This window comes from Aspergillus steynii, assembly GCF_002849105.1.
Source record: "Aspergillus steynii IBT 23096 chromosome Unknown P170scaffold_1, whole genome shotgun sequence".
Taxonomy (NCBI): domain Eukaryota; kingdom Fungi; phylum Ascomycota; class Eurotiomycetes; order Eurotiales; family Aspergillaceae; genus Aspergillus; species Aspergillus steynii.
In genome coordinates this window covers 6,124,748-6,135,989 of record NW_020194398.1, presented here as the reverse complement: position 1 = coordinate 6,135,989, position 11,242 = coordinate 6,124,748, and the positions used below count along the sequence as shown (strand labels likewise).

The 11,242-nt window shown below is 50.5% G+C and overlaps 3 protein-coding genes across 3 annotated transcripts; all 3 read left to right on the top strand.

Moving 5' to 3' along the window:
- The first annotated feature begins 542 nt into the window (after positions 1 to 542).
- P170DRAFT_453023 (ankyrin repeat domain-containing protein) lies at positions 543 to 4,871 on the top strand. Its single transcript, XM_024851325.1, has 15 exons — positions 543 to 1,816; positions 1,847 to 1,881; positions 1,915 to 1,966; positions 2,000 to 2,209; positions 2,243 to 2,310; positions 2,347 to 2,364; positions 2,395 to 2,409; positions 2,440 to 2,912; positions 2,946 to 3,005; positions 3,036 to 3,126; positions 3,166 to 3,204; positions 3,235 to 3,363; positions 3,397 to 3,579; positions 3,613 to 4,654; positions 4,815 to 4,871. The coding sequence occupies exons 1-15, from the start codon at positions 624 to 626 to the stop codon at positions 4,861 to 4,863; spliced, it is 3,657 nt and encodes a 1,218-aa protein (XP_024711044.1). The 5' UTR covers positions 543 to 623; the 3' UTR covers positions 4,864 to 4,871.
- Positions 4,872 to 5,255: 384 nt separating this feature from the next.
- P170DRAFT_433244 (serine incorporator domain-containing protein) lies at positions 5,256 to 6,866 on the top strand. Its single transcript, XM_024848435.1, has 3 exons — positions 5,256 to 5,317; positions 5,380 to 5,968; positions 6,021 to 6,866. Exons 2-3 carry the CDS (start codon positions 5,492 to 5,494, stop codon positions 6,738 to 6,740), a joined length of 1,197 nt encoding a protein of 398 aa, XP_024711043.1. The 5' UTR covers positions 5,256 to 5,317; positions 5,380 to 5,491; the 3' UTR covers positions 6,741 to 6,866.
- Positions 6,867 to 7,073: 207 nt separating this feature from the next.
- P170DRAFT_375738 (ATP-binding mismatch repair protein PMS1) lies at positions 7,074 to 10,639 on the top strand. The gene is made up of 4 exons (XM_024845330.1): positions 7,074 to 7,110; positions 7,175 to 7,271; positions 7,346 to 7,432; positions 7,491 to 10,639. Exons 1-4 carry the CDS (start codon positions 7,078 to 7,080, stop codon positions 10,595 to 10,597), a joined length of 3,324 nt encoding a protein of 1,107 aa, XP_024711042.1. The 5' UTR covers positions 7,074 to 7,077; the 3' UTR covers positions 10,598 to 10,639.
- Positions 10,640 to 11,242: the final 603 nt, after the last annotated feature.

The following is an 11,242-nucleotide window of genomic DNA, read 5'->3' as shown; positions in this document are numbered from 1 at the left end:
GAAATTCAGGAATCCTGCCCATGTGAGCTATCGGAAAGGCCATGGGTAAGCCATGGTCCAAGGAAGGTAACCAGGTGTCCTCCGGATGGAGTAGGTACTTTCGCTTTACCTGGGAAATACCTTGTTGCGAGCTTTTGATTGATGCAAAATACATTACGCCAGACATTTTACTGATTTACAGTATGCCAGGTCAATAACTATGACTAAACTAATATATATTTAGTACTTTGCCCTGCCAACATGCACTTGGCAGTCGCTGCGTACTCCGGTGTATGCTCCCAGGAGGAAAACATGTTTTAAGACCAATAGAATACTATCTCCTTCCAAAGCATTAGTCAGACGATCGACACGCCCCTGGCTTTCCGGAAATAACACCCTAGTTATTCCGTAACGCATCCAGACTGCTTGGCGTTCTTGACGACTGGGCGTTTGCCCAGTCTCGCCTTACCCCATTGGGCCTGCGAGGGCCTGTCCAACGTGGGGGCTGACATCGAACTGTCATGACCATCGACCTTGTCACACCAGTACCTTTGATATACCTATCAAAACAAAGGCCACTGGAAGTCGAGAAGCCCTACCTCAACTCTAACCCATCGTCGATACGCACCCCGTGGGGATGTCGGATGATGGATCCCTTAAGCGTGATAGCCAGCGTTGCCGGAATCGCGACAGCCACCTTTCAAATTATTGGTTTTCTAAGCACGATTAAAGGAGGGGGAAAAGAGCGTCTCTCGCTACTCAATGAATTGACCCATCTCTGGCTCGCTGTTATCGCTGTCCAGGCCCGGTTTGCCCCGGATGGTGACAGTCCTGACAAGAAGCCTTTTCTTGCGCAACTGCGCCCGTTCGAATTCGACGGGATAATTAGCGATATCGAAACTGTAGTCGAGCACTTGGAAAGCAAACTAAAATCGCGATCATCGTATGGGAAAGTACGCCGGACCCTAGTGTGGCCGCTGGATAAGCAAGAAGTCACCCAGGCCATTGAGCGGATTCATCGGCTGCAGCAGACATTGCAACTTGCTCTGTCCCAATCCACCCAGGCCTTGGCTCAGGAGATCTATCATGACGGGCAGTTTACGAGAAGTGTCATCAGTGAGGCACAAAGGAAGGACATAATCGAATGGCTATCTCCTTTAAACTTCATGGCAAAGCAGCGTATGATATTTGCGGAACATCACAAGGGGACCTGTAGGTGGTTTCTCGAACGCAAAGACTACTTAGCATGGAAAGCCGAGGACAATGCTATGTTGTTTTGTGCCGGAATACCCGGCGCCGGAAAGACGGTCTTATCGTCAATTGTGGCCCATGAACTGGACGGCGAATGTGATGTTGGCAAAGCGGCAACCCTAATGCTCTACTGTAAATGGGACGACGCACTGTCACAATCCATCGACACACTCATGGGAAGCCTGGTCAAGCAAGTCATACAGAAATATGGCATCGGTCCTCAAGAATCGATCGAGATATACTCCAAACACAGCGGTGCAGGAACGAAGCCGGACCGAGAAGAAATCCTTTTGGTGCTCACAGCTGAGCTAAGTCGGTTCTCAAAGACGTTCATCATCGTAGATGGCCTGGACGAACTCCGCCAGGAGAAGACTCGAATCGAGTTGCTCGGGATCCTGACTTCGATAAATGCTACGGTCAACGTGATGATAACATCGCGGGGCCTAGACAACATTGTCCGGCACTTTCACCGCAATATCATCCATCGCTATTGCAGTCAATGTCTAGCTCCGTGCCCTCGACACCACTTTCACTGCCCAGATTGCAGGTCCTTAAGCTCAGACCCAGTCGACTTCAACCTCTGCCAGTCATGTCTCAACGCTGGCAAACGATGCAGTCACAGAGGCCATGTTCTTCGTAAGCAGTTCAGCAGTTTCATTCTCAAGATCGCTGCGGTCGAGGAAGATCTGAAGACCTATGTGCATTGGCGCGTTGCATCGTCAGAATTTCTTTGTCAGTGTGTGGAGATGAAGGAAGGACTGATGAAGAGCATCGTTGATACGGTAGTCATGTCAAATGATGGAATGTTTCTTCTAGCCAAATTCAACATGGATACTCTCACCTCCAAGCTGCGCCCGGCGGAGGTCATGAAAGCATTGGATAGTTTGCCAAAAGAACTTGATGGAACTTACACAGACGCCATGCTGAGAATCGCGGATCTTCCGTCTAGTCACAGAGAGGTAGTGATGGAATTACTTCGGTGGGTTATTTTTGCAAAGCAGCCTCTGAAAAGGCGAGAAATCGAGCATGCTATTGCCGTGGCAGATGGAGACCGCGATATCGACTGCGACAATATCATTCGTGCCGAGGTCCTTGCCTCAAAATGTGCCGGCTTAGTTGTGTTCGATGAGACCGGTTGTCTCAGATTGGTCCATTTTTCGGCAGAGAACTTCTTCAGCCGTAATCGCGATCGATGGTTCCCCGAGGGAGCAACAAAGTTGGCTTCTACATGCTTGACTTATCTGTTATTCGATGTGTTTCAGTCCGGCGCCTGCTCGGGCTCATCCGAATCCGCTGAATTTGATGGGCGCATTGAAAAGTACCCGTTCCTCAATTATGCTGCGAAATTTTGGGGCAAACACCTTCTCCAAGCACCGCATGGGAACCTCTATGACCGAGCTTGGCAGATTCTACAAGACCCCAATTACCTAGCAGCATCGACACAGGCCTTATGGTACCTGGACGACGAGGACTCGGCCAGTTGGGCCGGAAAGAACGGAAGCTCAGCACTCCATCTGGCTACGCATTTTGGCCTCAACAAATTGGTTACGGAAATTCTTGCTAAGGATGTCGATCCAAACATCAAAGACATGAATGGGACTGCGCCGCTCGCACTTGCGGCAAAGAAAGGCAGCGTCAATGCAGCTGCAACGCTCATCAGGGCGGGTGCTTCTATAAATGCCGTGGACAACATTGGTGCTGCTCCCCTTCACGAGGCCGCACGGCATGACCAAGAGGAGATGGTCAAGCTTTTGGTCGAACAAGATGGAATAAATGTTAATATAATGCACGCACGATGGAACCAGCGAACCCCCTTAATGATTGCTTCCACGTACGGATATACTGGAATCATCAGGCTGTTGCTACTTGCTCCCCAGCTTGAAATCAACCAAGAATGTTCCTATCCGCGAGGAGCGACTGCTCTGATACTTGCAGCTCTCTCATCGGAAATAGACGCAGTCCAACTTCTGCTCAGTCACCCCAGCGTCAATGTCAACTATCAAGACCACAGCGGCACCACCGCCCTTATTTACGCTGCACAGCGCGGGGATCGAAAGATTGCCGAGGCACTGCTTGATAAAGGGGCAGACATGGAGGTTTCCCAGAAAGAATCGGGAGGAACGGCGCTACATCGTTCAATTGACCAAAATGCAATTCCTCTTGTAGAGATGTTGCTCGGAAGAGGGGCAAACGTTCATCATCAGGACAATTTCGGCCGCTCACCGTTGCACAGCGCTGCTTGTAACGGGCGTACTGAGCTCGTTCGTATTCTCCTTGAATTCGACAAGTCTCTGGATGTCAATTTGCAGGATAACAACGGCAAGACGACCCTCCATGACGTTGCTCTTTGTGGGCACCTGGACACCGCACGATTCCTTCTAGACCATGGAGCTGATCCCACAATCAGAGACAATTACGGCCGAACACCCATGCGGATCGCACGGGAGATGAATGAGGCCGCCATTATGGAGCTCCTGCGTGCCACTCAAGAAGGAAGTGAAAATAAGCAGTCTGAAAGCTTTAGCCCATTGCCTCTTCGGCGCACCAACACGGAGCTCTGTATTGACAAGCCCCTCTCCCTCTGGGCGTTGGCTAAAGCAGATCTCATTGAAGAACTTCGAACACATCTGTCAAATGGCCCCTCCGATGAAATCAATCTCACAGACCCTGACTTAGGCCAGACAGCCCTCCATTATGCCACGGCGAATAACAATGCCGAGATGGTGGAGCTGCTGGTAACTCATGGTGCAGATTTGAATATTGGCAATGCTTGGGAACGAAAACCGTTGCATCTGGCTGCCCTTCATGATTCCACCGGCCCAGCCGAGATTCTTCTCAAAGCCGGAGCACAAGTCGACGCAAAGGATCAATGGGGCCACACACCTTTAACTATTGCCAGTACCAAACTCCTGCCAATAGCTACACTCCTCATCTCAAACGGAGCAGACCTATCGGACGGCCGACTCAACTTGAATAAGCTGCTAGGGCTCGCAGTTGAGAATGGGAACCAGACTGCAGTTCGGCGGTTGGTGACAGCCGGGGCTGAGTTGTGGAGGAAAAGCTCACTGGGATATACACCATTCATGGTGGCCAAGATGCACAATCACACAGAGATTGCGAATCTGATCCTTGAGCTAGGGCAATTTTCAGGTTCTACTACATCTGCTGTGTTACCTATCACAGACAGTGACTACGATGAGAACCAATTTGGGGCTAGCTCTCTCGATGGCCTCAAGAGTATAAAAACTTCCCACAACGAATCCACCCGTTCTTTGAGCCAGAACAGCCAGAAAGAGTCCGAGGGCATCGATGTAGGCCAAAAGCAGACAGTCGAGCCAAACTCGACGAAGACATCGAAAGAACTCGGCACATCTGGTGCTATGCTGAGAAAAGGTCATTCCGGAATTCTGTTCTGGAGACAAAGGTCTTGGATGTTTATGACAACGCTATTATTCCTGATCGCTGCCACCGCAATGATGAGGCCGAAAGTCGAGATGAGCGAGAGCACGGACCCATCTTCGATTTAATTGGGATATTGTGGTTGATGAAGGCCAAGTTTTTTAGGACCCTGACTCGGTTTGTAGATATTGTATTTTGCTCCATCGAGGTAGCGTGAGCCCACTCTCCAAATAAAAATAAAAATCGAAGGCCTGAATCGAGATTTGACCAAGATTCCCATATTTGGACTCTTGAATTCTTTCCATTGCTGGGATGACGAAAGCGAGCCGATAACGCTTACATAACCACCTGCAGCACATGACGAAGGCGGCGGCGGCGACTCTCCCCGATCACGCCGTCTCCAACTCCTCTCTGTCGCATCCCCATTACACCCTTGGGAACGACTGTTTATTTGGTTTACTCGACCGCTTTTCGCCCGAAACAGGGTGGATAGAATACAAGATGGGCGCTCTACTCTCTTTGCCTCTTCTGGCCATTCCCAGTGCCAGTACGGTACGTCGTCCCCCAAATTAGGCTGCCAGATGACCGCTGAACTGACCGTGAATTAGCTGATCACTGTTGCAACTTCATGCTGCGGCGCAGCAACTTGCTCGGCAGTATGTAGCGCCTGTGGGAAATTTCAAAATAGGTAAGGACTCCGAACACTTTCTCGCAACTGAACGTCGAGTGCTGATTACTGGGGCTTCGCAGTATGGCGACGAGGATTGCCTACGCCTTCATCCTTCTCATCAATTCAATCATATCTTGGATAATGCTTACGCCCTTCGCGCTCAAAAAACTGCAACACCTGACTTTGGATTATATGGAAATTCGGTGCGACGGTAAAGAATGTACAGGTTGGGTGGCTGTTCATCGCATCAACTTCGCGCTTGGTCTGTTCCATCTCATTCTTGCAGTCTGGCTGCTTGGTGTGAAGTCGTCCAAAGAGGGCCGTGCGTCTCTCCAGAACGGCTTCTGGGGTCCGAAGATTGTCCTGTGGATCGCTTTTGTGGTCATGTCATTCTTCATTCCCGAGCCTTTCTTCTTCATTTACGGTCATTACATCGCCTTCATCTGTGCGATGCTGTTCCTTTTGCTAGGACTTATTCTCCTTGTCGACCTGGCACATTCATGGGCGGAGCTATGTCTGCAGAAGATCGACGACAATGACTCGAGGGTTTGGCGGGGCCTGCTTATTGGATCCACCGTGGGCATGTACCTAGCATCGATCGTGATGACGATCTTGATGTATATCTTCTTTGCTCGCAGCGGATGCACCATGAACCAGGTTGCCATCAGTGTAAGTCCCAGGTATCCCCCTTGTTCATGAGATCCATGAGCTAACTAAGCAGATTAACTTGGTGGTTTTCCTGATAATTTCCGTTGTTTCCGTTCAGCCCGTGGTTCAAGAGTCCAATCCCAGAGCAGGGTTGGCTCAAGCGGCTATGGTAACCGTCTATTGCACGTATCTGACTATGTCGGCTGTTTCGATGGAGCCGGATGACAACCAATGCAACCCTCTAATTCGGGCCCGAGGCACGAGAACCGCTACTATTGTCCTGGGTGCGATTGCCACCATGGCCACAATTGCGTACACCACTACCCGCGCAGCTACCCAAGGCATTGCGCTAGGATCCAAAGGCGGACACAACTACTCGCAACTTGGTATGGATGATAATGAGCATGGCCTTGTAACCCAGCAGCCCATCAGTCGTCGTGAGATGCGGGCAGATGCTCTCCGTGCAGCCGTTGCCAGTGGTAGCTTGCCCGCCAGCGCACTGGACGAAGACAGCGATGACGAGTCTGACTACGACGAGACTAAGGACGACGAGAGAAGCTCAACACAGTACAACTACTCGCTTTTCCACATCATCTTTTTCCTGGCAACTACGTGGGTAGCTACCCTTCTGACGCAAAACCTGGACCCCGATTCCATCGATGACTTTGCTCCGGTAGGCCGGACTTACTGGGCCAGTTGGGTGAAGATCATCAGCGCGTGGGTTTGCTACGCTATTTACTTGTGGACTTTGATCGCCCCCGTTGTCCTTCCCGATCGCTTCGACACCTATTGAACGAGATGTGCTGTGCATTCATTTCGCCTTTCTGGCTTTCGTGTCTTTTCAGCGGAGTATGGCGTTTGAGCGGTGCTTGACAATTCTCTGAATGTCCACTGTATATTGGTCTCTCTTTTGGCACAGGCATTATTAAATTATAACTAGCTGGAAATGTAAGAGTGCAAATTCCCTTGCAAATCATGATTACTAGCCGAATATAATGGCTTGTTGGACTACCGTAAAATCTGGAGTTGTACGAAGTAGAAAGGATGCTTAGTGATCGCGGCATCGCGTAAAGTGGCAGCGCACGCGTGGGTTCCGCGTCGGGAATCTCCAACTACGCCATGGGATGAACATGGCAACCATTAAGGCCATCGAGGCCCGTTCGGTACGCTTGCCATTCGTCTCGCAATTTGAGGAACGGTGTCTAATTTCATGTGCTGAGTTTTTAGGTCCATCAAATTCAATCCGGCCAAGTCATTGTCGATCTTTGTTCAGTTGCGAAGGAACTGGTCGAGAATAGCATCGATGCCGGCGCCACATCCATCGGTACGTTACTTTCGCGCAAATACGATTGATGAAAGATCTTTACAGTAGCTGATGAAGTCTCTCTTCACGGTTAGAGGTGCGATTCAAAAACAACGGCTTGGACTTGATCGAGGTGCAGGATAACGGCAGTGGCATCTCACCTGAGAATTACGAGAGTCTTGGTAAACCTCAACCATTCGAATTGGATCCGTTAATCCAGAACGACTCTGACTCGACCAGCGCTCAAGCATTACACCTCCAAGCTTTCCTCGTTCGATGACCTCTCGCGTCTACACACCTTCGGCTTCCGCGGTGAAGCACTGTCGTCGCTATGTGCCCTGTCCGAATTTCGCGTCGTCACCGCCCAAGCCAACCAAGCCCCGAAGGCCAACCGCCTTGATTTCGAACCGTCTGGAAAGTTGAAAAAGACGCAAATCGTCGCTGGTCAACGGGGTACAACGGCGTCAGTGGAGGGACTGTTCAAGCGACTACCCGTCCGGCGTCGCGAGCTGGAAAAGAACATCAAGCGGGAATACGGCAAGGTTCTGAATCTTCTGCATGCGTATGCGTCTATCAGCGTGGGGATCCGATTCAGTGTTCGAAACACTGTAGGAAAATCTCGCAATGTGGTTGTCTTTTCCACGAACGGCAACCAAACCACGAAGGAAAATATTGCCAATGTTTACGGCGCGAAGACACTTCTGGCTCTGATCCCGCTCGATTTGGAATTGGAGTTTGAGCCATCGGCCACGGCTAGGAGGATTGCTGAGCGGGATGGTAAAGAAGCGAATAAGATCCAGGTTCGAGGGCATGTTTCTCGTCCGGTATTCGGAGAGGGAAGGCAAACGCCTGATCGCCAGATGTTCTTCGTGAACTCCCGTCCCTGCGGTCTGCCACAGATTGCGAAGGCGTTTAATGAGGTCTACAAGTCGTTTAATGTCTCGCAGTCGCCATTTGTTTTTGCGGATTTCCACATGGATACCCACGCGTACGACGTCAATGTGTCTCCTGACAAGCGAACGATCCTTTTGCATGATGCGGGTGCTATGATTGAGTCCTTGAAAACTTCTCTAACGGAATTGTTCGAGTCTTCAGATCAGACCGTTCCTCAGTCCCAAATTCTTGGCTCCAAGCAGCCGACCCCCAAGCAAAACACCAGAGGATTGCGTGATGTTATTGCTCGCAGACCTGCAGCTGACGAGTCGAAAGAGAAGTCGAATAACGTGGCAAACCGCGAAGAGGAAGAAGAGGAAGAGGAAGAGCAAGAAGCCGAAGAACCAGTTGCAGAACAGGATCAGCTGAGTTCTCAAGGTAGGCTGAAAAGCTTTCTCAGTGGTATTGGCTCCCGTCAAGAGCAAGACGGACCTCTATCTTCTCCTGCCCGAGCTGGCACATCAAGACTGCAAGACAAAACCTCTCTTCCAGTGACGCCTCGAAACAAACCAGGAATAACTGGTCATGACGACATCCCACAGCCGTCCGATGATGACAATACAGACAACGAACGTCCTGCAGATCCAAAGGAGAAGCCTTCCCCTCCAGAAGATGCTGAATCAGCTGGGGAATTGGATGAACCTGAGGATCAGGACCCCCAGAGTAGCGTCCCGGATGAGCAATCTGTCTCCAGAAATGGCGATGAATTTATGGAAACACCCAATGTTATTCAGAATGCATTTGACAGAATGCGCCCGAGACGGATGCCAGCGGAGATCGCCACAATCACCATCGGTGACAAAACAGTTACGTCTATGATAGGGAGCGGTGCTCCTCGAAAGAGGGATGTGGAATCAATAAATACAGAGAATATTTCCTCAGCTCGGAAAAGACGAATCCACACCCCTTCTCGCTCAGGTATTTTCGGTAAACATATGAGGGACTTTGCTGCTCCGGGCTCACAGTTAGAGCAAACAGCCAACAGCGAGGATGAGGACGAGGTTGAAGACGAGGAAGAAGACGCCGTGGACGAACCCTACGAAGATGAAATGGAAGATGACGAAGAGGAAGAAAACGCCGAGTCGATCGATGATGGGGAACCAGAAGATGGGTCTCAATCTTATGCCCCGTCGGATCACGGTGATGATCGTTTAGCCGGCCAAGATGCCAATCAAGACTTGATTGACAGGGAAGACCACGAAGAGGTTGAAAGGACAACGTCACAGCCGCCACCGGCATCTGTCGAAGGACCTATGGACTACGATGATGACGAGAAAAAGAAGCATGAAGAAGCCGAGGTTCAACGACTCATTCAGGAGGCAGAGGACAAGGCTGTTCTACCACAGGAAAACAGCTTGAACCGAGCGAATAAACTGAATAAAGGCGCCGCTCATCGCGATTCTACGGTTCAATTAGCGTGCACTATTGATGGATCACTGTCCAGAATTCAACTACAAGCGGAGCAACTTCAAGAGCATGTTCGACCGAATGCTGAGGATCCTGCCAATCAGGATGACATCGAGGCGGCAATGTCCCAGGAGACAGCCGAAGAAAGATTATCTTTAACCGTGACTAAGGAAGACTTCGATAAGATGCGGATTATCGGGCAATTTAACCTCGGATTCATCATCGCTACACGACCCTCAGGCCAGAATGCAGCCTCGAATTTACCCAGCTGCAAGGATGAACTCTTCATCATCGACCAACATGCCTCAGATGAGAAATTCAACTTCGAGCGGCTGCAGGCCGAGACCGTTGTTCAGAACCAACGGCTGGTCCAACCGAAAACGTTGGATCTTACAGCCGTGGAGGAAGAGATAGTCATTGAGAACCAGGCCATCCTGGAGAAAAATGGATTTGTGGTGGAAGTCGATGACAGTGGAGACGAGCCTATAGGCCGCCGCTGCAAGCTGGTCTCGCTACCTCTCAGTAAAGAGGTGGTCTTTGGCTTGCAGGACCTGGAGGAGTTGATTGTTTTGCTGTCCGAGATGCCAGCAGCCAGTGCGACGGGACCGGCGTCGCACATGTATATACCACGTCCTGGAAAGGTGCGCAAGATGTTTGCCATGAGGGCGTGTCGGTCCAGTATCATGATCGGCAAAAACTTGACTCAGAAGCAGATGATCAAGGTGGTGAGGAACATGGGGACCATCGATAAGCCATGGAATTGCCCGCACGGCCGACCAACCATGAGGCATTTGATGAGCCTGGGACAATGGAATGAATGGGACGAATTCGGAGACGATGGCGAAGGGCTGGATCCTGACGACAATCGACCGTCCGACTCATTGAGCGCCTGGAGGGAATTCTTTGAGGAAAACGGAGCCTCCGGCGATGAAGATGGAGACGAGGACGCAGACGAAGATGAAGATATGAACGAGGGTGACAATACCGACGGAGAATCAGAGAGGTAGTTGCCCAGAGAATTTGGATATGAACTTAGCCACCAGTCCGACAAATCTAGCAATGCCATTTTGGATATACCAAGCATATGAATTATTGTCTAGTTCCGAGGATGGCACGCAGACTAACTTAGCAGGCTGATCCTTCGATCTTTCTGTTGGCATCAACAGATGCATTGACGTAACGAACAGAATGAGAGGCTCGGTCGAGCCTCCGAGGGTATCTGATGCATTCATTATATTCCTGTTCCATTGGTCCATTGATTCTACTATCTTTCTTATCCAGGCAGAGAGCGACAATGCTCCCCACAAACCGCATCCCCGCCTTGACGTTCGGGATCGCCAGCCGAAGTGTAAGCTCGGCCACCGAGCAGCAGCGTGATACGGCTGAGACGGCACAGCGGCAATGCAAGGCTTTTCCAAGGTTCTCCGTTTCTCTGATCTCCCTTACTATTGGGCACGCCAATGTGGTCTATGGAATTTAAGTGGGGAGTGAGCGCGGGGAGAGGTTGAGACAACAATGCTCGGAATCACATCCCGAACATGCACACAGCAGCTGAACAGTTCATCAGATACAAATAGACAAGATGGCAGCCTGAAACTGCAAATATATCAGCTAAGTCATCAATATTTTCATCATGCGACCCTTCTTGACCA